This window comes from Struthio camelus, chromosome 3 (assembly GCF_040807025.1).
Source record: "Struthio camelus isolate bStrCam1 chromosome 3, bStrCam1.hap1, whole genome shotgun sequence".
NCBI lineage: Eukaryota > Metazoa > Chordata > Aves > Struthioniformes > Struthionidae > Struthio > Struthio camelus.
In genome coordinates, this window is record NC_090944.1 from 37,870,185 (window position 1) to 37,895,630 (window position 25,446).

The window sequence follows — 25,446 nt, forward strand, 5'->3', positions numbered from 1 at the left end:
ATTGAATTGCCACATTCCTTAGAGAAAGAGGGCCTATCTTGATTTAAGAGTCCATCTCATCTGCAGGAGAATGTTTTGGTAGCAAATTACACCTAAACAGTTGTGTTTTATTGCTGTTCTAACTTATGTAAGTTAAACTTGTTCTGGATCTTATTTTCGCTTTGGCGGGTAAAGAGCCATTCACTATCTCAAACTTCCTTCTCACATACACATTATTATGGAATAAATTGCTTCTTTACCGTCTCCTAGATACAATCCTTGGTTGAACTTTAATATTTTACTGTAAATTATTTGGGGGATACTCCCATATTTTTCTTTTAACTTTTACAAGACAGGTCATTTAAATATTAAAAACCTTGCTTTCTTATTTTTATTAGTATAGACTATTTCTTGGAGACACATTTCTATAGTAAATGAAACTTTATATGCAACTAATAAGATAAAATATTCCAGATGGATAGATAGCTGAGTATGAACAAATAACATCTGAATTAACGTCAGAAATAAAAAGGTTAAAACAATTGTCACAGGTAAAGCCTACATGAAAATATGGCTCAATTAGTGAGATATGGACTACTTCCCCAGCTCTGATTACATGATTCTGCTATTCACTGGGAAAACAAGCACAGATTTACTTGAGATCATTGCTCAGATAAATGAGACCTGGACTACATCTACACAGCTGTAACAATTTATATCCCACTATGTATGGGAAACAAATAAAGACACAAAGATAAACTTTGTTATGTAACTGTGAACAACTTCACATTCTGGGGCATGAGACTAGAGGGTGATAGTAGTTCAGGTAGCAATGCTGATTGCCATTAGATATGGAGAAAGTTACAGAGATCGGCCTGGGGTAACAAGGCCACTGGCACCTTATGCTAACAATCTAATTCTAAAAAACAGTAAATGGTTAAGACAATAGCCCCTTGGGTGTGGAGAGGGACTCCATATCTGGACATCTAACACAATACAGAAGGCTGAGCCCACTGTGGAACCGCTCTGCATGTGGCCCACACTGCCAGCAGCTGGAGTAAGGCCCAGTTCCCCCGGCTCCATGGCACCAGTTTCAACTGGACCACAGCGGCTGCGGCCTTGACTGGTGTAAGCGTGAAGTCTGTGAGCATTATAGAACAGAAATCTTAGAACAGAAATCACTGTTTGTTATACCCATCCTGCTTATTAAATAAATTTTAGATTAGAAGTCATTTAGGGTCTGTTCTAGTGGCTACTCTACCCCAAATTCCACTACGACAAAGACAAAGCAGTGATGACCCCCTTCTCCCTAACCCTATATGTGCTCTCCTTACCACCTTCACAATCCACTTCTTCTCTAACTCTATGCTAGTCCTATTGTGCATTACTTCTTACCCCTGCATAGCACCTTATCCTAACCACATATACATCTTACAGCTTCAAGTGTTCCCATCCTGTATTTCTCCTCAGTCCCAAATGCCATTCTACATGTTAGCTTTCTCTTAGTCCATTGCCGGACACACTTGTCTCTGCAGCACGTAGGTAAGCGGAGGCCCTCTTTGGGTATGGAAGCCAGTACAGGCATATTTTTCTATATCTTCATAAAACTAGCACCTGAGCTGACAGGTGCATCCTCTAAATCTGATCATACTTGCTCCCTAACTCAGCCTACTCAAGGCAAACAGGACTGCATCACTTGGGACCACATTGCTGTTTCTGTCCAGTCTACTGACCAAAGTCCCAGGCACCAGCAAGACTCTGCAAGGGCCTGCATTCATTCCTTAGATGTAACCCATAGATAACTGAAAGTAGGGTTTTTTGGCAGAGTTTAAATCTATTCAATTATATCCTATCCAATATGCCACTCCTGAAATAACAAACATCTTAAATGCAAATAAATAATAAGAAAAAAATACCTGCTTTATTGCATAAGGATGAGGCAAACCACCAACAAATATGGATCCTGTTTCAAGCCGATATGAATTGGACCAGAAATTGCTAGGCATACTTGTCTTTGTAGATATCCCCGCGACTGATATTTCTGCTTCACATGGTGCCATGCCTTGCCTGCATAAATTTAGAAATAGATATATATTACCACCGTGTTAAACTTTACATTACTGTCTATCTGACAGATTAATTAGGCTGTTACTAAAGCAATGAAGAAAGAAAATCAAGTAAATAGCTCTTTTTATACTAAAGACTATAAACATAAAAGAAGCTGTTCGATTAACAAGCTGTAAGTTGGCATGGCTTTGGGGTTTGAACTTCCATTAAAACAAAGTCATATTGTAAATCTGAACAGCATAACTGCTAAAAAAAAAGTCAAAAAACATAGTAATCGCTGACTAAAAAAAGATAGAAAACTTTTAACGATAACAAGTAGACTTTGCAAACTGAAAGAAAAGGACTATCTCTTGACTGGAAATATTTTAAATATCATTGCTTTTTGATAGGGAAAAAATGATAACCCAGAAAAGCAATTCAAAACAAACTGCATTTAGAGAGTGCAGATCTATTATAACCTTTAATCTTTAACATCTAAAGCATCATACCTAAGATTCAAAACTGCAGTATTAGGCACTGAAATTAATACATAAATTCCCTTTCCCCTCCCCTGTCCTCACACACACACTCTTAATGGTGTCAGTACAAGATCTGATTTCAGTTTAGATAAGCATAAAAGGCATGAATAAATTGCTAACAATAAAGAGATGGTGCAAGGCAAATAATTTGGTTTTCCTCTATTTTTTTTTAAATGATGCAAAGCTCATTTACATTCCCACAACCAACTGGAGCAAGCACTCTGTCTTCATGAAAGGAAGCACAGTGAAGAAATATCAGAACTAAACAAGTCTCTCAGGTAGGAATTTCTTTCAGCCTCTCCCTTTCTCTACACAGCGAACAGCCAGAGTTCTGGTGAAGCTAATTGTCAAAGAAACAGATTTCAGTCACTTGTATGATTAAAAATGTTCAAGTGCCTTTGTAATACAGGTCTCACAAGAAATCTATGTCAAACTAGCATATACCAAACAAAACTATAAAATAACAGCCTGTAATTGAGCTAAGATGCTACAGATTAAGCATGAATTCAGTTAATCTTTGGTATTGCAAAATCAACTTCTAAAACTTACTATTTAGACATAGCACATGAAAAGAGGTTTCATTTTCTTTCTTAAAAAAAGATTTATCCCACCAATTATTTAGTAAGGTCTTTTTCCTATCAGCTTTGTCAGTCAGAGGAAGGAAACTTACATTAGCAACATCTGTACACAGTTTGCTGTTTACTTTCAGTATAATCCTGTTCTGTGATACTTTCAGAAGAACACGCCGACGTGGTATTACGTCTTTTAACAAAAAGGACTATAATCATTTTTGCAAAGCAAAACAGCTTGACCATCCTATGGTAAGCAACTTCAGGGGAAAACACAGAGTTTTGTTTTGTTTAAAATCAACATAAAATAACAGAAAAAAGAATGCCTTTACAATTTTGTGGACTAAAAATAAACTTTTTAAGGGACCTGCTCATGGAATAATGTCTTTTTTTTAATCTCAGTTTTTACAAAAAGCAGATCATTTTTGAAATGTGCTAATCAATAGCTATCATGAAAAAACAGGAGAAAATGGTATCCAAAACTGCAATCAAGGTAAGGAATGTACTCCTACCATTTCTTGTAGCTATTGTGCAAGGGTTATATGCATGAGCACATATACAAGGGTCTGCAGCCCACCATTTTCATTCTTTGCTTATGTTGCTGACGGTGTGTGTAATTCACACACGGACATATTTCTGCTAAACATTCTCACTGTCTCTGTTTCCAATGATCAAGCATTCCTAAGTGTGACCCAGTGTGACATCTTGGATATATTCATTCTTAGCTGGAAGTTTGGGTAACAGTTCAAAAGAAGAATCAATAATTTTTAAACACCTAACAATTTTTTCCCTTCCTGATCAAAGGAAATAATATTTATGAATAAATAATAGGATAATAATCTTTCTGAAATAATTTAAATCAGACTTGTTTAAATGCAATGTAATTCTCAAGATTGGAGAGGAACAGGGTCAGAAGGGGAACTGACTGACAAGAATTTTCATTTTTGATTTTTTAAAATTCATTTACAGCTATGCTAATGGAAAGGAAGTTGCCTATGCAATTTTTCTTTTTTTTTGGAAAATTACTATTCTATGTATTTTAAAATGCTAATACTGTAATTGGTTACGTGACCATGTGTATACTTGTATTACACAAGCACTCTTATTTACGGGTTTAACTCTTTTCACAGTAGCTTTAGATATATTTGTTAGCTAGTCTTCAATAGCTTATATGAGAGATATGCAGAGATATTTCTGTTTGCATATATAAATATATTCTACAATTATTTTTCTGTACTTTATGTCAGAAAATAAGTTAATGCAATTCAAGAGCATGTGAGCTGCCTTCACCTTAAGCTTGTTAGAATATCCCCATGCACCCTTGATTGTGCTTGATTGAATCTAGCAGGGTTTGACCAAACTAGAATAACAACCTCACAACATTATTCTTAAGCATTTGCTGATGATACAATCACCTGACAGTATATGCACTCTATGAGATTTCCATCAGGCTTTTAAAACACGTTTTCTACAATCAGCATGTTGGGTCTTTTAAAGGTCAAGCAAGAAGATGGAGTTTTTTGCATAATTATAAATGTGGAAAAGCATACAGCAACTCTCAAGCACCTCTGCTAGCTAAGTACCAGTAATTGTGCCTCAGTCCAACCCAGCAGTAACAGTTCACAGATTTATCACTTGTACTCGCATAAATGTAATCATTAAATACTGGCCTACTAATTACAACCTGAAGATGAGTTCTGTCTAAATAGAATTAAATCCAGTGCTCAATGTCTTTCAGGTTGGAAGGATGGAAAGGTCAGAAAAATCATTCAATACCTGTTGGTATAAGCGTACCTAAACATGACAATATTTACATGAAATCCATATCCTTTCACATAATGCTCTTACTTGCTGACATCTGTCAGTGATGATTAAATAACATGTTTGGGGTTATCATAAAAAGATAAAAAAAAGATAATAAAACAAACAGAGAAGGAGAGAGGGACATCCAGAAAAAATTTTAAGTATCAGACATGCTCTGCAGCCTTGCTGGGAATAAAGCTACTCTAATCCGTCTTCCTGAAAAGAAAGGGAAACCTTTTGTTCTAAAAATAAGATTAAAACTTTCACCTGCCTCTAGCAATTTTACTTTGAGTGTGATCATGCTAAAAAAAATGGCAATAAACTAAGAAAAAACAACAGGTTTGAAAAAACTGTATTAAACATGAGTTGTGAAGTATAAGGATTAAATGGTAGTTTTATTGTGTATTTTAAAAATCAATCCCAGGTTACCTGACTTTATTGAAGACAATCGATTAGAGCTCAGACTTTTTTTTTGCTTACTTTGTTTAATCATTACCTTATAGACTTCTTAGCTAAAAAAAAAAAAAAAAAAAAAAAAGAAAGCAGACTAGTCTGTTCCCCTCTGTTTCAGGTCAGTATCTAAAGTATCTAATAGGTTCCATTTTCTGTTTTCATACTGTATCTGCTCCTTGCAATAGAATGTTTAGAAATAGTAACGAAATAATAGAACTATTTTCACAGATAAACAAGTTACAATTTTTTAATGCATACTTCAAATGCAGGATCAATTTTGAGTCAGTACTGGTTTTAAAAAGCTTAAGGCTTTGTAAAGGCATTTGAGATGAGTTCAAGACTGGAACAGGTGGACATCTTGCCTAGTGAGGCTGTGCAGGCTCCATCTTTGGAGGTTTTCAAGACCTGAGTGGGTAAAGCCTTGAACGGCCTGGTCTGACCCCATAGCTAACCCGTCTTTGACCACGGTTGGATTAGAGACCTCCTGAAGTCTCTTCCAGCCTGAATTATCCTATGATTCTATTACTCCGTGACATTTTTCACTAGGGGACCCAAATCTTCACACAACTGTAGTAAACAAAAACTCCATAGTAAAAATGTTTAGAGAATAAGGCAAAGTTTCCCATTATCATCAGTAAATTTATTTAAACTGGATATACATCAGTTAGTCAGAGTCATTAGATTTTTACTCCGCAGTAAGATGCATCGTTTTAGATTCCTCACATCTGGTGGTCCTAATTGTTCCCTACTGAGATGCCAGGTAACACACACTTTAACGTTGCAGATGAATTAATGAGTAACAACTTATTGTTTCCTGGTTCCCTCTGGCAACAGACTCATGTTTCCTGGACCTGGAACTGATTTCTTAACCTTTCTTAGAGCCCGAGCTAACTAACTAAGCTGAAGCTTTAGCTGAAGTTAAAGATGAAGCTAATGACAAGGCATCCTGTAAATTTCTCTAAGAATAGAGAGGGGAAAAAAATCTTTGTTTTGTATTCTAAGGAACGAATAAATATGGTACCCTCTAATTCTTTTCATAGAGAGTACACCTATATTACTAAACTGAAATGGTCCACAACATGAGCCAAAGTCTTGACACATATCAACCTTACTATTACAAAGTTACCACAGTTCTTGTTTTAGTTGCCACTCAGGCTAGCTATCGTCTCCCATTCTGAAACTGAGAAAGTTCAGTGGTTAGCATATTTCAGCAATCATTCCTAGCTTAAATGTTGCCAACCTTTTTGCAACATGTAATTTTAGTGACCTGCCAGTTGGCCTCAGGTCTACAGAATAGTCTTCAGCTACTTTTATTTACTACTATTTACAACTACAAATTCAGCCAGGAAAAATGTCTGTGCCGGTCTCTGGCCATTTATGTCTTTGCAGTGTAGAGAACTTCAGCTTCCCTGCTTCTTACATTGTGACAACCTTAAATGATATTTATGGCAATTAAAGTTAGACAAGAATATGCACTCATTTCAAGTTAATTTAGGCTGATGTAGGGCTCTGAAATTTAAATAAAGAGTCACTTACTGCCAGCTTGGCACAAATGAGACTACTATATTCAAGCATTCAGACAGTGGTAAGTTTAGGGCTGGATCTAGACTTGCAACACTGACATTTTATTCAAGTGAAAGTTAAAGACTTTGCTACATAAAAAGATACTTAAACAATGGGAATTCGTATTTACATGAACTCTGCTGGCCAAGTTTATTTCTGGTCTCCATATCCTGTCTGTGCGCACCTCACTATCATTTCCATGCTTGTGACATGAGGCCAAAACAGCCAATTCACTTCTGATATCAATAAGCATCCATAGGTGTTCCTCAGAAGATAACGTAAAACAAACATTTTAGATATATTGCAAGTTATTAGAATCTTCCTCTACTGTTTTTGTTTCTGATCCTGAGACAAAAGCTTCCTTCAGAAGCTAAAGCTGAAAACTTTCATTCTTAATAGTGAGACTAAAAAAACTCAGACAGATTTTTTTCTCAGTATTTAGTTAAGTAATCTGAGAAAAAATATATCATTATGTCTCTGTGATGATTCTAAAATTTAACTTCTGAATGTGTCCGTTGATGGCCGAGTTCTGAAAAGATGCATTATGTGATTTGTACCCAAGATCTGGCATGACTAACTAATTAAGCTTTTATCTTAAAGAGGCTGTAAAACAACAGTTTGTTTCAAACTAATTGGCAGTATTAAGTTGTTATTAACTGTTATTATGATCAATTAAGTATAATTAAATCCATTGCATCCAATTACACTGTTAGAAAATGGCAGTTGCTTATTCTCCGTTGGCTCATATGAAGTTTATGAAAAACAGTTATCCCTTGTGGAATACAAAAAACATATGCAACATACTGAGCTTTGGTTTACTGGTTTGTTTTCATTCTAATTAAGATCTTTTTACATTATATTGATGCAAAATAGAGTAAAATCTTTTAGCGGCACTTTCTAATATTAAAAAGATAAAAGTCCCTGATCTCTAAACTTAAAACCCAGCTATACAAAAGCAGTCATTAGAATTAGTAGGCATTTAGTATTTTCAGTAACACTTTTTTTTTTTTAAGGCTCAAAATTCAAAGAGAAATATTTTTTCTCTCTATTTCCTTTCAGGTCTCAAAAGGTGTTTGGATCTTTGTTCATTTAATGCTTTGTTACATTTAATTTTGCTTAAATAAATGCATATATACGTACATAGAATCTCTGCATTTTTCTAGTAGTATGAAAGACTGACAGTGAGAAACTGACAATCTCATTAATAACAGATAAACTCCAGGGAAAGCAGTGAAGATAAGCAAAGTATTTGGACAAAATGATTTTCCCAGAATTCTTCATTTTATCAACATAAAATTTGTCTAGCAGTGTTATCAGCTTTAGTTTCAATCTTTTCTTTTACTACATGATCAATGCAGAATTTTTCATATGCTCAGACAGATACGCAGGGAAAAAGCTTATTTTCAATATTCTAAGTTTCTGGAAATCATCTGGCAAAGGGACTTCCAACAGGTCCAGCAATGCAGAACTAAGATCTTTACCACACAGTGCTCTAAAAGAGTATGCCCGTGTACCATCAGCGATATAACAGCATAAGTTTGGAGTTGTTCCCAAAGGAAAGTCAAATTGTTCTTTACAACAAGACATGTTGTAAGCTAAAAACTTAAGAGAAATTCTGAAAGTGAAGGGAGGAATAAGAATATGTACAACAGATATGGTGGAGCCTAGGTTGTCTCACTGGCACTTCCTGTACATCTATAGGTGTGGTTTGACTGGCAAATTAGGCAGAAGGATAAGTTCTAGCCTTTATTCCATGGCCATTCATTTGTTCCTTCCCCTTTCCTTGCGCTCTCCCTGTATTCAAGCTGCAATTTGCATTAAGGAAATCATTCAGCTGAAAACAGACCCTGCTAACAACACAAATATATTTTTTATCTGGATCGATTGTCTGGTCAATAAGAGCTGAAACATGAGCTCTGGCAACAAGAGTAGGAACAAAGTAGTCAGAGGAGAAAAAGGGAAGAAGAAAGAATAAAGCAACTGAAACACAGGTCTCCCTGACTTTCTTTTTAATAGGACTCTGCGTTGTCCCCCTTTTGTTAAAGTGACTTCTCCCAAAAGACATAAAAGGAGCCCACTCTTTAAAGCTAGACTTTGTTTAGAACACAAAATAATCTGTTTTTGTAAAGATAACTTTAAATATTGAAAATGTAGAATAAGGTGAGATAGAGTAAGTAAAAAACTTGAAAGCAAACGTATTGTCTATCCATCGTGTACTCGCATGCATAGCGTTCTCTCTCCCAAACCTGTTTTGCAGCCCAGCAGCTTTCAAGAGCTTTCTAACTTGAATTAATTCTTTACAATATACTCTTGGTCCCAAAGAAAATCTCCTCCCTCCCATGATCTTACAAGGCTCAGTTAAGTACTTGCTTCCTATAGCAGGCAGGCCCTTTGTTTTTTTCAGGATTTCCCCAGTCTGTGCTTTGCTGCAGACTCTCTGCAAGCTCCATCCTGTCTTCCAGAGAAACAAAGCTCATTTGCTCTCAGAGGAAGAGCAATCTCCCTTCCTCCAGACAACTCCGTCTGACTGAATTCTTATTAAACAGAAGTTACACTGTACAGCACTCACGTAGCATCCTCCTCTCTGCTTGTCTCTCTCTCTTCAGGGAGAAAAGAATGGCTTGCATCATCTTTCAAATACTCACGCTGCAATGATTTTAATCAAATCTTATGCCTTCAGGCTTTTGGAGGCAACATGCAGCGCCTAACAGCACTTTTCTCCCAGTACAGAACAGGCTAATTATTTTTCTAACTCCTTTCTCCAGAACATCTCTCAAATAGCAGAGCTTGAATTCTGTGGGGAAAGGATATCTAGCAGGTAAAGAAGTCTTTGAGGTGAGAGGGAATCACACTTCTCAGCTGTCTGCGACTGCTCATTCATACACTCAGGCTCCTGTGTCTAGCAGCTCAAGGGTTAGCAGGGTCAGAAAAGATCTTCACTCAGGTTTTTTTCCCAGCATCTCTCTGAAGTACTGGTTATGGTTTGCCTACCAGAATTGTTTGGTTATACAAATTCCTCACCAATCCTTTGGTTTTAGGCATGGATGACCACTGTAGAATGCACCTTAGGAAAGTATTTAAGAAATGGAAAAAATTGATTTAATGGAAGTCTGTGGCTTTCAGGGCAAAAATCTCAAACATTTATGACACAGGGGAGGTCAACCTAGGGGACTGAACCTCCAAAATCAAGGAATTTTAGAAATTTTATCTTAGATACAAAGGGTAGCCCGTGTTATCTTATTCTGTAGCGTCCAAGCAACTTAATCTCTTTATCCATAAAGGGAATAATAAGTTACATTAAGTATTTTCTAAGTGCTACACTATTTGCCCTCCACTCCCTTTCAGGTGCCTGGTCCATTTGCTCTCATTTAATATGCACATATAATATAAAATATTTTGGCATCAAATATGAAAACATATGAACTTCAAAATCACTTCAGTTATTTAGGAAGTCAAAGGGCTTAGCCCATTTGAGTGTATAAAAGAAGGTATTACATTGTGTGTATTACATATATTAGATATGCTTTCTGACTATCTAAAAAGATTCAGAAATAGGATACTATTATGTTCTATTACTTTCTAAACAAAAATATTATTTAAAATGTATAAAAGACGCCAGTCAATGCTTTAACTACTTTGTTTTAAAAATTATCAGTTTGGGTTATTCTAAGTATGAAATTTCAAACAGTCTGGGAAATAATAATGTGAAGAATGGAGTTAAGAGTTCCTGTGCAGATCGCATGGGATAGAATATCTTTATATAGAGAACCAGTTAAGGATATATCCTGAGGAGAAGCCTCTGGCAAATATATAAATTGTTGAGACTGTCTCTAAAAGATTTGGAGTTTAGTGATATGCAGTACTCAGTGAGAGATGGCATGTTGTTTCTTTGTTTTTTCTACTGAAGAGAGGAAAAGAAAGGCAATTGTTACTAAGGAAAAATGAATAATAGAGGAAACTAAAACTAAAACTTAATTTAGTCTTGATTTTTATTATAATGAAATGACAAAAAATAGTAAATAAAGGTTTTGGTAAAGTAGTTCTACTATTAAAGTTTAAGATGTTCTCTTTATAGAAAAAAAATTAATATTAAACTAACAGGCCCTTTGAAAATACCTAAGCTTAACAGAAGATAAATGCATTGACACATTATACAATAACCTTATTTCTAGTGTTTGTACCCAAATATAATCTTCAGCAAAAGAAATTAATGTTTTCTCATGCAGACAACTGGATAACTATAAATTCATTGTTTGCCCATCACTTCCCTTAATATTTCTTCTCCTATCAGCAGCAGATATCATCAATGCATTCTCAGTATTCAATCCATGTATACACCATTTCGTTTATCTAAGTTTATTGTACTTTAACCATTCTGATGATTTTTAGTGAGATGCTCAGTTTGAAACTACTTTACTATTCATCTCTAGCATCTACAAATTCATTATTACTGTAGTGCTCTAAGTCATTAAAAAGGAATGTTTAGGTCCTTGACCAAAAATCTAGCCTAATTCGAAAACCTTTTTTTGATTGCACATTTATTCCTATGAAGCACCACCGTTTATTTTGAACGTTTGACCTCCAAATAGAAAGATACTTAAAACAACATTCGTGTTATGAAGTATTTATGAGATAAAGTAATGAAAAAAATTGGTCACAGGAGGGAATATTATTAGTTGAACTCCCTTTCTGTTTATTAGGGAAAGGATTAAAATCAAATTAATTCTTTCTAAATACACTATGCAAGTTAGCAGAATGAACTGAAAAATACATTAACAGATATTCTGAATACCAAGACTTCAAACTTTTCCTCTATCTAATGTTTTTTCATTTAAACTTGTTTTTAACCCCAGAATTAAATCAGAACATGATCCTCTTGCATTGCCATTACTTTAGCACCGTAATGCTCTACTAGAGTGCCATAATAGTGCAGAAGAAATCTTCAGCAAATTAGAATTTGAAAGCTTTTGTTTTTCCAACTATTTATGCCAACAGCCACTCTTTACTGTTGCAAGGCCAGTATCTTTTTCCTTTCAGATGTGTCCCAGAAGACCTTTATCATCTTGTTTCTATTTTCCCCCTTATACATCCAGGTCTTGATATTAGAATCATATGTAAAAAATTTTCACTGCTTTTGTCCATTTTAAATAAAAATACCTTTAGACTTAAACTATGTTCTCAAATGCCCAACCAGTTTTTTGCATTGACATAGCCTTTCTGCAACGGATACTGCAAAAAGAGGCAGATACTGCCTAATTAGGATACAGAGCGTTTACAGCGTTGCTATAATGACCTGACCTTTTCCATGTAAGATCATAATGCTCAGAGAAGTTTCAGGCTATACTAAAGTAGAAATTAAGAGATAAATCAGCACTCACAAGTTGCATTTCATACACTCCTACTTTTGCACAAGGCATTTTAGCAGAGATCAAAAAAAAGGATCAACAAAGAAACCAGTAGGAAACTAAGTTGGCAAGGACCCTATCAATAGCCAATTACTGTTTAGAGGTCCCAGCAACTTCCTAAATCCTTTATACGGCTAATAAATTTAAACCAGACTTAACCTGGGTAAGCTCAAGTGCTTCAACAGATGTCCTACAGCAGGTGCAAGTCCACTGATACCTGCATGAGCCTATCTCATGCCAAGAACACAGTTCTTATGGTGTTACATAAATACTGAGTGCCTTTCTCTAATTAAGCAGCAGCCACTGCCATTAATATCTTGTGTTTTCGGAGGAAATGGCCCATTAAGCAAGTTTGCATTAAGAATATATTGCGTTCACTTGGCACATGAAACAATGGATGGATGATCCCTTCATCTATAGGCTGTTACGTTAGAAATCAAGGCCAATGGTCAGCACATTTGTATAACACTAAAAAGAGGAATTTATAATAAAAATGTAAACACAAAAGCATTCCCAGCTGAAAACAATAAGAAACTGTCTCCTCTGTAACTGTCTACAGCTTTCTCCTAACCATTTAATTTATCATCTGCTCATTTTACCAGAAAGCCCTACAGCATTGTAGCATTGTATTCTGAAGGATAATAAATATTACATATTTTGTATCACACAGTTTATTTCAGGCTTTCATAGAAAGCTATCAATAAACAAGTAAAATGCAGGCTCCAGAGTGAGCAAATTTGTTGCCAGAACCTGTTGTACTAGGGCATGATGAGAGAGAGCTTTCCTCTGAGAAGAGAAGGTAGAAAACATCTACACCTCAAAACCAAGACAATCAATCACCAAAGCCCTATAGCTAACCAGCGAAAAATTTAGATTATAAACATTATGAGTTACTGGAAAAAAGTAATACTCTTTAAATAAATGGATTATCATATTTTGCAGTCTGGTTCTAGACTGATGCAGCATCTCCAGCAGTTTTCTAGTCCTAATAGTACAAAGTCGATTAAATAAAAAGCTCACATTGGCTAGACTCACTTTAAAGAAAGAAACTGTATTGTTGATGTCTACTGCCTAATCCATTTGTAAGCAGCTAGATCTGCAATTCCCAATTGTGATCTGAGAGAACAAGTAAAATTAAAAGTGTTGTTTACTTAATCAAGGAAATGAAGACACTTTTGCTTATTATTATCAGTATTAAAATGATTCTTGTTCAAATGGAGTACAGTGGACCAGGTACAGGACAAGTTTCTAATATCATAGCTGCAGTTTGGCCTCTTTCTGCAATGTATGTTACTTTATCAACTTGTTCTGATGCACAGACTGAAGAAGATAAATCTTACATAGTTAATGAAGGTCATTTTATAAAGGCTTGAATAAGAATATTGTGGTAGAACACCTCCTGTTCTGCCAGTAAAGTAACTGTATCTTCACAACAAGAAGAAAAAAAGTAAACTTCCTAAGGCCTAAGTCTTTGAAATACTGCCTTCTCTCTACAGCGTCCTGCAAAAATGTAATCCCTGCGGAATCATGCCCATATCTAAGTTTTGTGTAGCTCTTTCACTTTGCTAGTAACATTCTTAAGAAAAACAAAACCATATAGTCAGATATGTAAGTAAAACAGCTGCAATTATTTTCATTAAAATTTAGACTTAGTAAATAACTGCACTAGTTTACATATAAAACAGAGCTCTCAGTCATTGCTCTGAGGCAAACTTTGGCAAATAGCCACCGCTGTAACTATTACGCAGCAAGTAAAGACTACTCTGAGGAAAAATGTTATATCCTATCCAAAATTATCAAGCTATCCAAGATCTGTGATGAAAACTCAGTCCTCTTATTGTATCCAGTTTTATTAAACTGGTAAAGTTATTGTAGCCGCAATATTCCATCATCGTGAAAAAGAGATTTACAGTAATGCTGCTATTCTATTTGCAGCATGAATATTCTGATGAACTCTGAGACTATAGTGTATTCTCTGACAGTAATATGTAAATGTTTATTTGCAAACATTAAAAGGTATGACATTTCTTTTATTCACAACAAAAATGATTTATATGGAATAAAGGAAGCAGTAAAATGTTCCCCTGTAAGTTGAAAAGGAAGAGATTCTCATGGTCTAATTTTCATCGTACTTCAAAGTGTATTACACAACATTACTTTTAATTCTATTTCTTCCAAGTAACATGAGATTATAGAGGTAGTATATTTTTTGCAGATGGCTCATCTTCAGTAATTGAAATGCATTGGTTTTAGTGAATTTGGCAGACAAAAATCTTTCCATCACAGGGCCACATAGAGCAGTGCTTGAAACAATAAGGAATAACTTAAGTGATGAGAATGAATAGTTTCTTTCAGGAAACTATTACAACGCTATAGTTTTTTTTTTTATTACCTCTGATGTCTGTTCATAATTCTTAACATCTGCAGAACAAAGAAAAATCCACACTGCTCATATATACTGTTATAATATTTAGCAACTCCTCCATTCTCATTCTGACTTTGCCAACTTCCCAGATATCATTGTTTGAAATTCAACTTCCTTATCTCAGTGAAAGTCTTTTCTGTGAGGTTTAAATAATGTTTCCAAAGCTCTAGACAACTGCTGAATAAGCCATTAAAAGCTTTCAGCCAAGTCATTGTAAGATTTTACTATGGCATATTACATCACAGTTGATGAAATTAAATGTTAGCTTCAGAAAACATTTAACACACATGTTTCCATGTTTCCAGAATGACCTTATCAAATTAGCTATTTGTCAATCATATACATTAAACTGCTAATAAAGAAAAAAGTAGGGTATTACACTTACCACTCTAGAATATACATTTGCATAATTAATTCAAGCACATGTGAAGATGCACTAGATGAAAATAAGAAGCAACTTAGAACCAAATCCTTTTGACATCTGTACCATACAGATTTTAAATCCTAAAACAACTTCCAAACCCATTTTCAATCTGTTAAAGGCAGTGGAGTGATTAATTGAAAACTGCTCATTACATATTCTGAATCTTATTAACATTCTGCATTCCTTCTGTTTCAACAGTGGAAATCAGGACCTGATTCATTTCAGGACCTGAGCTGTCCTGAAATAATCACCATTCTCCGTAAATGAAAGAGGATGCCTCTTGCCTCCCTTCCTCCTTCCCTCTCTTCTCACTTTCCTTCCTTCCTTTCCTTCCTTCCTTTCTTCATTTCTTTTTAGGCTCACAAGGAACACTGGCAATAGAAATGGGACTGTTCTGCTCTCCAGCTATTGATACACACTGATCTGAAGATTCAAGTTATTTTCTGCTGGATGGAGTTGTGGGGGAAAAATCCATAAAATAGGTGCACTCAGATAATGATAGATAATGTAGTCCTGAGTAATGGCAATGATATGGCAGTTTTAATACACCAGCTCCAGGTGAAAGATGCTTTTCTCAAAGTCTCTTACAGCATGGAGGGTTCAGGCATTCCAACTTTTGCTAACTTCAGGATCTTAATTCTTTCTTAAAATGAACAACAAAGGAATAACAGTAGTATCCTGATGGATTAAACTAGCTAAATAACTAAAAATTGTATGTCCCAATTACACAATGCTCTGGAAAAAAATGTGTTCCTTTATGAGAGGCTTATCTCCTCTTATACAAAAAAGGGGACTCAACTGTGTCGAAGAACCATTTTCCCTATCACTTAATTAAACTCTATAACACAATTCCTAGGTGACTCCTATGATCACCAAAGGGAAAAAAGGAAAATGATTGGGTTTGGGAAGATGTGCATAATAGGATACTCCAAAGAAAGAAATAGTAAAAAACAAAAACAAACAAACAAAAAAAAGAAACAAATCTAGTGAGTGTGAAGGAGAGAAAGGGAGATCTCAAAGCATACTAAGAGATGTGAAGGGATAGCACAGAGCGAGTGGGTAGACATCTTCGATGTGTATTTTGGAAAAAACCCACAGCATTTATGAGAAGAGCTTGCAATTCTTTTCAATTTTAGGAGAAAAGCAAGTTTCAAGGGAATTAATGCAGAATGTTTACCTTCCTTTCCCTTCACAGTTTTCTATTGCAAAGAATAACAAGAATATATTATTCACATGCTCATGTTCAGAATTACCACAGATGCAGGTTCCTATGTTCCAGTAGCTTTCAGTAACTACTTCTACATAGTGTTAGGCTGTCTGCAAAACCTGCCACCCTGCAACACCTCGGTTTTCTGTGATCCATATGCACAGGATGTCCTTTGTGCCTCACAATATATTGGTGCCCACCTGGCCAGGTCCTCTAACATTCAAACTATGATCAGCTTATCTATCAACGTGCAAGAACTTTTGTGTGAAAATTTTTTGTTAGCACCTGTGCTGGGCCACTATTGCAATCTGAGGTTCAAGGGAGGAGAACAGAGGCAGATGGAGGGGAAGACAGGTTCAGCAGCACGTCTCTGCCTGTAAAGCAGGGGAAATGTTTTGTATTCAAGTAAGTATCATCACTTTTAGTTTTTATCAGACTGCCCGTCTTTGTTTTTTTTGCTATAGTTGAGGCATTGCTGGCTATCCTGACTTTTCCTAGTTACCATGGGAGGTGAATAGGGTTGGGGAGGCAATAGTAGGGGTCATATAAAAGGTTGTTTCAGTGCACGCTGTTGTCAGGTTCCACGCACTTAGCTGTGCTGCCTTCAAGTACCGTCATGCCTATATACAGTCCTCTGACTGCAAGAGTGAGACCAGGGAACTCCTTGAAGGTGCCCTGATGTTATTCTAGGGTGACCACCCAGATAAATGAACAGACAGTGTGGTCTCTGTGATACTTTAGAAGTTCCACTGATGACGAGAGACCAGGTGTGATGCACATTAACATTAGAGAATAAAATAAGAGTGTTGTGCAAGCAGTCCCTAAATTGATGCTTGCTAACTTGGAGTAAGACAATCCTTAGTGATCAACCCTAGTTCAGATGTACCCCAAAACAGATATGACTGATCAAATCTTTATGTCCTTTTATAATGGTTCGCAGCACTGAAAATGAGACTGTAAGGAAACAGCACTGCAGAGGGAAAGAATGCACAAAGCATTCTATATCCTGACCAAAACTTCAAGTGTTTGCTTCTAGGACAGCATCCAGACTGGGAATTTAACTCTTAAATATTACTTAGAGACTGCTTAAGACCCTTGCAACACCTTCAATTCATTTTGCTTCGTAATAATCACTAGCCCTTCAACTGTGATTTAGGTCTTAGGCTTAGCAAATAACAAAAGGAATAAATCGTTACTCCTAAAAATAAAATATCCAAAGACATTTTGAAATATACATCTGGAATATAAATAATAAAATAAGACATTTCAGGAATACAACTTGTTATAAAAGAGAAACAAATCCATTCACAGCAGGAGCATACTCTCAAATTAAGAGCAACTACATTGTACTGTGTTTCCATAGCAATAATAAAATGTAGGATCAAATAGGAAAAAACAAACAAACAATCTTTAACAGGATTTCCTGTGGCTAGCACTGCCCCACTGACATACTAAAACCTGACATAAAATGTAACATTCTGTTTAATGTTTTATCTCATGACAGTTCTGGGAGTTGTCTGTGGAAATTTTTGTCACAGATTCTAATAGCATTGATACTTAGTCATTAGATATGTATATTTGCTTGGTAAAACTACATACATGTAGGTCATCGTTGCCTCTTCATAAAGATTTTTTTCTTCACAAGTATTTGAAAAGTATCTTCACCTTTTATTAGTGATTCAGCTCCCTAATTTAATTTATTGACAAGACTAGCACACCCTGGTAATATACAACTCACGTCTGGACTGTGTTTAGACAGCTCTGTTCTAGAAATCCCAGCTGAATCAAAACCTGACTCATTTTTCTTTGTGGGATACCGTCTCTTCTTCTCACCTGTCTTTGCTCTTTATCCGTAACACTCTGCAACTCAGGACACTGACTTTCGGTGGCACAGGTGTCTTGTACTCAAAACTAAGAGTTCTGAGTTTTGGTAGATCATTAAGAAATATTTTTTAGCTTCACAATGCAAAGTAATCACCAACAAGTCTGATTACAAGGCCTGCTGCACCAGGGCTTTCTGCCATCTATTTCCAGACAAACCCAGGTGCTTTCCCCCTCTGATTTCCTATAAGACATCCAAATGTAATAGCTATGGTCAGCCTTCATATGGTGTCTTATAACGATGAGTCTTTATGTCTAATTCTGAAACATATATTCTCCTTTCGTATTACACTGCCATGAAAGGAAATAAACATCATTTGGAAACAAAGAGTATGGGAAACCTACTGCGTACCTCATTTTCCTTTCATTTTATCCTACTTCAGTTGCAATTACTGGTTTTTTTACAGGAGTTGCAAGTGAGTAACAACAAGAAAAGACTGGAGCAATGGTACTAATTTAACTTTTTCCTGGACTAAGTAGCTTGGAACTAATGCACAGTAGCTTCCCTGCGCAAATGTTTATGTTTGCTGTGGATAGATAATTTAAATGAAAATAAATTATTTCCTTTAAGCACATCTCTGAAGTCGGGAGCACTGTCTAACAATACTGCATTTTCAAACACTCTTTCCAAAGATGTCATAGCCCAAATTGCCCTAATATGATTTCTCTGCACACAGTTAGTTATCACTCATAGCTAATGAGATGTAATATCACTGGAATTTATCAACTGTCCAACCTAGATGATCTTCCAGGCAATTATAAATACAGACAATACTAAAATATAAAACTTACCAGATTTGCACTTTATACCAGCGTCCATCATCTACTCTGGCAGTAGTATTGATGTTTCTGAGTTTTGCTGCTTCATCACATAAAAACCGGTACTACAGAGTGGGAAAAATGCTTTTATTACATAATTTGTAATAATTAAACTGTTACACACTTGGAAACTTCAATTTAGAAATATTAAATGATCTCATACATCTGGAACTTACTATGCATATCTAGGAAAATGTTACATTAGAGATCTGGATCAGAAAGTCCATTGTACCAGAAATATAGAAACATACATATATGTTTCCTAGCCTGTGTGAAAATGCTCTCATCTTTGTATATGTGTATACAGTCAGACACTACGGGCCTGATTTGCAAAGAAGTTGACCATCTGCAACCCAGCTGAAATTAACATTGGCCACAGGTGAATTTTACTTACCATTTTACGGCCTCCTTAAACTTCCAAACACGTAATGTAGCATGCAAGCTTGAGCATTTAGGAACACCATTTAATTTCCTACACTAATGTGAACAAGCACTTGATTTCATGGTTTGTCTACTTGTAATCGTAGCTTGATTGTGAGCTTAGAACCATTTGTTCATTGGGCTTTAAATCTACATTTAATTGACCAGTTTTGCGAATGTATAAGTGAATTCAATTAGTTTTAACATGGCACACTGGGATATCTGAATAGATTTTTGTCAATTAAAATACTTTCACATTTTATGATGCTTATGATACGTTAGAAAAATGTTTTTCTGCATCATTACTTTACCATGAATACAAGTAAGATGGACTGAAAGCCATCAACATTTTCTAAACCTTGGATAACTTTCTGCCCCCGACTAATCTCATTTGTTCTGGATAATCATAATATAACAAAACACAGAAATCACTGTATAACAAAATGCAGGCTAATTTTTCTTTTTCCATTTATCTACAATGTATATATCTTTCATGTACGATCATGTTCTTTACAAGATGAAGGCCAACGTAACTGAAAAAAAACACTTCCTAATAGTCTTTCCACAATCCTTGCAGAATATTAGAGCCAAACTTTTGGGAACTTCTAACAGAAAAAAGAAGATGCACTATAGGAAAAGTGGCTTGTCTTTCAAATATCTTTTTGTATCCTCTTTAGTATCTATCAGTTTCCTCACTATTCCAAGCTCTATCTGTTCCTCAGGAAGGAAAGAATAATTTGCCAGAGATAAATGTATATTGCAATATACACGCCACTCCTTTTTGTTTGTAAACAAATGTATTCCTATTTAGTGTGTCCAGAAAAGCCAAACAAGTGGGTTTTGTGTTCCTGTGGAACTAAGAATGAATATACTAGATTAAGTAAAAGGCTTCTACTTAGTACCACACAATAACAATATACACTCTTATCCTTCATATAATAAATTTTTTGTATGACAAAATTCACTCAGTTCCAGAGCCAATTCCCTTACTATAATTTTAACAATGTTGCACAGGAGAAGGTTCAGTAGGTTCAGGCTTTGCAAGTAAAATAAAATGCCTTAATTCCTACCAACTGTAAAGAAAAATCTAAAAATATTCCTTATTTTTGTCTTTTAATGTGTACATTTTGTATGTACACATTACATGTGGACATTCCAATTATATGATTCAATTCTTCTCACGCACCACCTCTTGTGAGATATATTAATTCTATGATATATGGTTTTGCCCTAACAGATGGCAAATTTGACCACTGTTTTGCTTACAATGTTAAAGAATATCAAGACCTTCAATACAACATACTGTCTTCTGTAGTAGGAAGCAGAAAAAATTATTGAAACTGTTATAAAGGCCCAAACTTTACTTTCTCCTCCTCCACATCATTAGAATACTTCGATGCCTTACCTGTAAGGTGCCACTTTTGATGAAGAGCTGAATTAAAAAACGCCCTACTGTTTCTGGGCTCTGCTCAATATACAGAAGGAGTCCGTGAGGTTTATAGGTCTTAAATTCCAAGCGGATGACATTTTGTATGTTCAAATGCAAGCCTTGAAATTCCAGGTAAGAATCACCATAATAGCGGGCATAACTGAAATCTGTAAATGCAATTTTAAGAGAAATCAAATAAGGGTACAAAGACATTTTTTCTTCTTCCTCCAGAGTGCTTTCTTACTCTGCTAATGCTAGCAGAGATACAGGGTATTCTTTTACATTCGTCTTTTACAAACAGCTATGAATCTGAAAATTTATGTAACTTGTCTTCTTTAAAAGATGATTAACTTTCAGAATTTCTAAAACTGGACATAAAGGTTTAGGCCAAATTATATCAATCAGGCAACTAGGATCAATGCCTGAGTTTTTTGCAGTACTCTGGTAAAGGTACTTAAAAAATATCTAGCAGCTAAAAAGTATCATTTTGAGGAAATCTTTGGTACCACATAAGTCAACAGTTGCTTTGTCAAAGTTAGACATTCAAATAAATAATTTTTGCTGCAAGAATGAATACATTAAACAAAAAATGAGTCTGAACATCTTTGCAGAAATGACCACAAAGTATAGAGAGGGAGGAAGACATTCAGCAGCTTAATAATTAAAGTGGCATCTTAATCGAATACGTCAACTGTTCCAAAATGATATTTATGCTTGCTAGGATGAATGCAGGGGCATGACCATTTCTGTTCTGACTACACTTAGCTTGTCTGTTTTATTAATCTAGTATTATCTCCTGTACTTTGTGCCATACCTGGCAACGGCAGATGCAACTCCTATTTAAATGGAAAAGCTATGCAAATACACGGTTGCAATTCCATCATATGACAGAGGAGTATACCTAAAGGTGTTTCTTCCCCCCCTTCCTTCCTCATGCTATATTTTTAAAAGAGAATATTCAACACACACACAAGAACTTCTTCACGCAAAGATGCCAAGAAGTTAGTAGCCTGGGCCTCATCTCAAACACATATTCATAATTCTTTATTTGCCAGTGTTTAAACTGAGCAGCAGATCAGTACATATATTTGCTTATAAGGAATTAAAAAGCAGTGTGCTCTTCCACACACGTAACATAGGAGAAGTACTTTAGTTGTTCAGTCGTTTTATTTTAGCACAACTGTGATATTTCAATTTTTGCACAAGCAGAAATATGCCTTAGTATCACTTGAAGAATCACAGAACATACAATTATTTGCTTGATCAATTTTATGCAACTGAAACAAATTTAAAGAAATATTAACAACTCACCCATCTTGTTAAAAAAAAAAAATCAGTGGAACAATATGAACTTAGATACAATGCATAACACAGTAAGTGAATGGTTCTATTTGCTTGGCTCAAATTTCACTGAATCATTTATACAGCAATGACTTTGAGTATCTTGGAAGGTCATAAATTGTATTTCTGTTTTCCATAACAGGTAAAATTTTCATCTGTTTTAACACAAACTAAAACTGCAAATACATAACCATGAATGTTTCAATTTTGAACATCAGTTATAATGGGATAAATTACATACTATTAATATTGCCCCATTAATAAGCTATTTACAAAGTCAAATTTGGAGTCACTGTAGTCCTATCCTGAACAGAGCTCTTACTAACAAATTGCCAGGAAAAGGTGAAAAGAAAAATAGCCACAAACCAGTTATATACATATTTTATATAAATACACACACACACATATTTTTTTTTTATATATATACACACACATACACACACATATACATACAAAATGCAGTAAAAGAAACCAACAATTTCAGGCAATATCAATTAATGAATAGTGATGTGAAAAAGATGACCTCATAATTGTAAATGTTTTTAATCTTTTAAAATTCTGCATTGAAAAATCCACCAGTATGTATAAATTTTAGAAAATAATTAAAAAATACACAAAACTTGCATGTAAAAATTCTTCCTTTTTACAAACAGAACAATTTCCCTAAGAAAGGGCAGGCACTGCTTTAGAGGATTTCCTCCAATCCTTACCCTGTATTGGTTTGCTTTCCTGAACTCTCCACTGAGCACTAATCCTTTCCCTCATTTCATTCACCCTAAATTGTTCCTGCACGTGGTTTTGCTCTTCCCATGGACCCACTTGCTTCTCACCATTCTCCTGAGATGCTGACATCTAACCCGCTCTCTTTCTTGACTCCATTTAGGAGCTCAGCATGGCTGAAGGACAGCAAAGTTGCAGAGGCATCTCTTTCCTACGGTCCTGATTCCTTTTTATCTTCTCAGTTTTTTGCATTGTTCAGCACATGCAGTTAAGTGGGTATGTGAGGATAGGTCAAAGTTATGTCAGTTCTTTGGTGCTTTGCTGACATAAAGCATCTGGTCATCTAGAAAGCTCACTATGCAGAAGTGAAATCTGAACATATGAGGATTAAAAAAAAAAGGGGGGGGGGGATATACATCAGTTTACTTAAGACTTGTGAAACTATAATCTAACTCTGGTACCTGAAGCCAGAACTAGATCTTTTATTAAATTTCAAAAAAGATCAAACAAGCAAAAGCTGGTGGTGTCTACCTTCAGCTTTCTATGTATAATTGTACTGAGCACACAGAGCACTGCAGACAAAAGTCACGCTTTATTCTCCCCGACATCCTTTTAACTTCCTATGGCCACAAGTGATGCTACCTTGCAAAGCAACACACTCCATTATTCCAAGGGTTTGGGTCCAGTTTGGCTTCCTATGGGAAATATCTTCATGCTGCTAACCAGAAAGCTTTCTAAAGCAAGCAGCTCAGCAGTAAAAATGTTGCAACAGTCCTCTGTGTCCATATATATGGAAAGAGCTAATGAGAGAAAGCACTCAAGAATATTTAGTGAGCTCCAGGGTTTTGTCAAACCAATAAAAATGTGCTGCTTGAAGCACACAAATGGCTACATTTCTTCACACAGTAGCTATTAACAAAAACCACCCTTGTGGTTTTTCCTATCAAGATTCTCACATTACTTGTAACAACATATAATCCATTTTTATAGAACATAAGCTTTGCGTATAATCCGTCTACTGCACTTATACACAGCTTTTTCATTTGACCTCTGGAGCTGACTTCCTAGATTGTTATTTGCCCAAAAGCAGAGCACTTATCACTCAAGCCTTTCAGAAAAAACCAAAAACCTGCATTTTATCTTTCCATCCGAAAATCTAACACTTGCTTTCCTAAGAAGCAGGAAAGCTGTCTGGCCTACAAAATCTTTTCAGTTGTAGCTTGTACCCCCGCGTATACACAGCTCTCCACTTTCTTCTGTTTACAACAATTCACATTACTGTCAGAACGTCAAAAGGTCTGAGACCTAGCTGCAGCTGTAAGCATATACACGGGCAGCTCTGCAACCTAGTCAACTACCAATCTTCATTAACTCTTGCCTGTATCTACTGTATTTCCTCAGTTCCAATCCAAGCTTCAATGGGCTAAGCTTCACAACTGAAAGCTTCAAATTTAAAAAATCTCTTGAAAGCTAGAAGGCTTTAAGTCCTGTTTTTTAAAAGCAGGCAGAAATAATCAACATTCAAAATACGCTCCTCAGCCTTTTGGATGATGAAGCTTCTATCTCCGGATATTTCTGTCTAATGCATACTCTACAGTTTGCACAGGATCAGGCACAGAGCAGATTGTAACAAATGCTTTTGCTCTTTCTACTGCTGTTTTCTTTTTATTATGCTACACCTTAGATAAAACTATAAACCTGATACAGCTATATTTTTTCCTCTTATGGACACGTCTTTTACCTCATTTACTATTGTTTTAATTAGAAATAACTTACAACATTCAAAGAGAAGGCATAGCTGCCTGTGGGAAGGACTCTCATGAATTATATGAACAATTAATTTTTTATTTGGAAATTTTATTTTCAGGAAAGACAGAAAAGATTTCTTGTAACAGCCTACGTCATGACTGGAATGCTGCAATGGTGGGATATAGGCTCTTCAGAAAAGGTAAGGCAGGCAGCCATGGACAAGGGATTGCACTTCATGCAGAGGAGTGGCTCAAACGCATGGAGCTTTGCCTTATGGCAACTGATGAAGCAGTCGAAAGCCTGTGGGTGAGGACTGCAGTACAGACCAGAATAGGTGATGTTGTAGTAAGTGTCTGCTACAGATCAAGAGGAGGCGGCAAATGAAGCCTTTTTTAGGCAGCTAGAGGAAGCCTCACAGTCACAGGCCCAGGTACTCATAGATACCCTGGACTCTGCTAGAAGGGCAATATGGCTAGGCATAAGCAATCCAGGAGATTTCTTGAAGTGGTACTGAAGACAATTTCTTGATGCAGGTGACTGATGAACTGACTCGAGAAGATGCAACTCAGAAACAAGGAAAACTGTTGGATGATGTAAAGGTCAAGGGCAGCCTTGGCTGTGGTGACAATGAGACTGCAGAGTTAAAGATCCCAAGAGGAGCAACTAAGATAAAT

The 25,446-nt window shown here is 35.8% G+C and overlaps 1 protein-coding gene across 1 annotated transcript in view; it reads right to left on the reverse strand.

Annotated features, from left to right (window-relative positions):
* EYS (eyes shut homolog) overlaps nucleotides 1-25,446 on the reverse strand; it is a 1,042,686-nt gene that overhangs the window by 301,321 nt on the left and 715,919 nt on the right. Inside the window, exons 34-36 of the mRNA XM_068937477.1 lie at nucleotides 20,939-21,129; nucleotides 19,087-19,178; nucleotides 1,896-2,046 (exon numbers count right to left, since the gene is read on the reverse strand). Of these exons, the coding sequence (XP_068793578.1) occupies nucleotides 1,896-2,046; nucleotides 19,087-19,178; nucleotides 20,939-21,129 (434 nt within the window). The remainder of the gene's footprint in view (nucleotides 1-1,895; nucleotides 2,047-19,086; nucleotides 19,179-20,938; nucleotides 21,130-25,446) is intronic.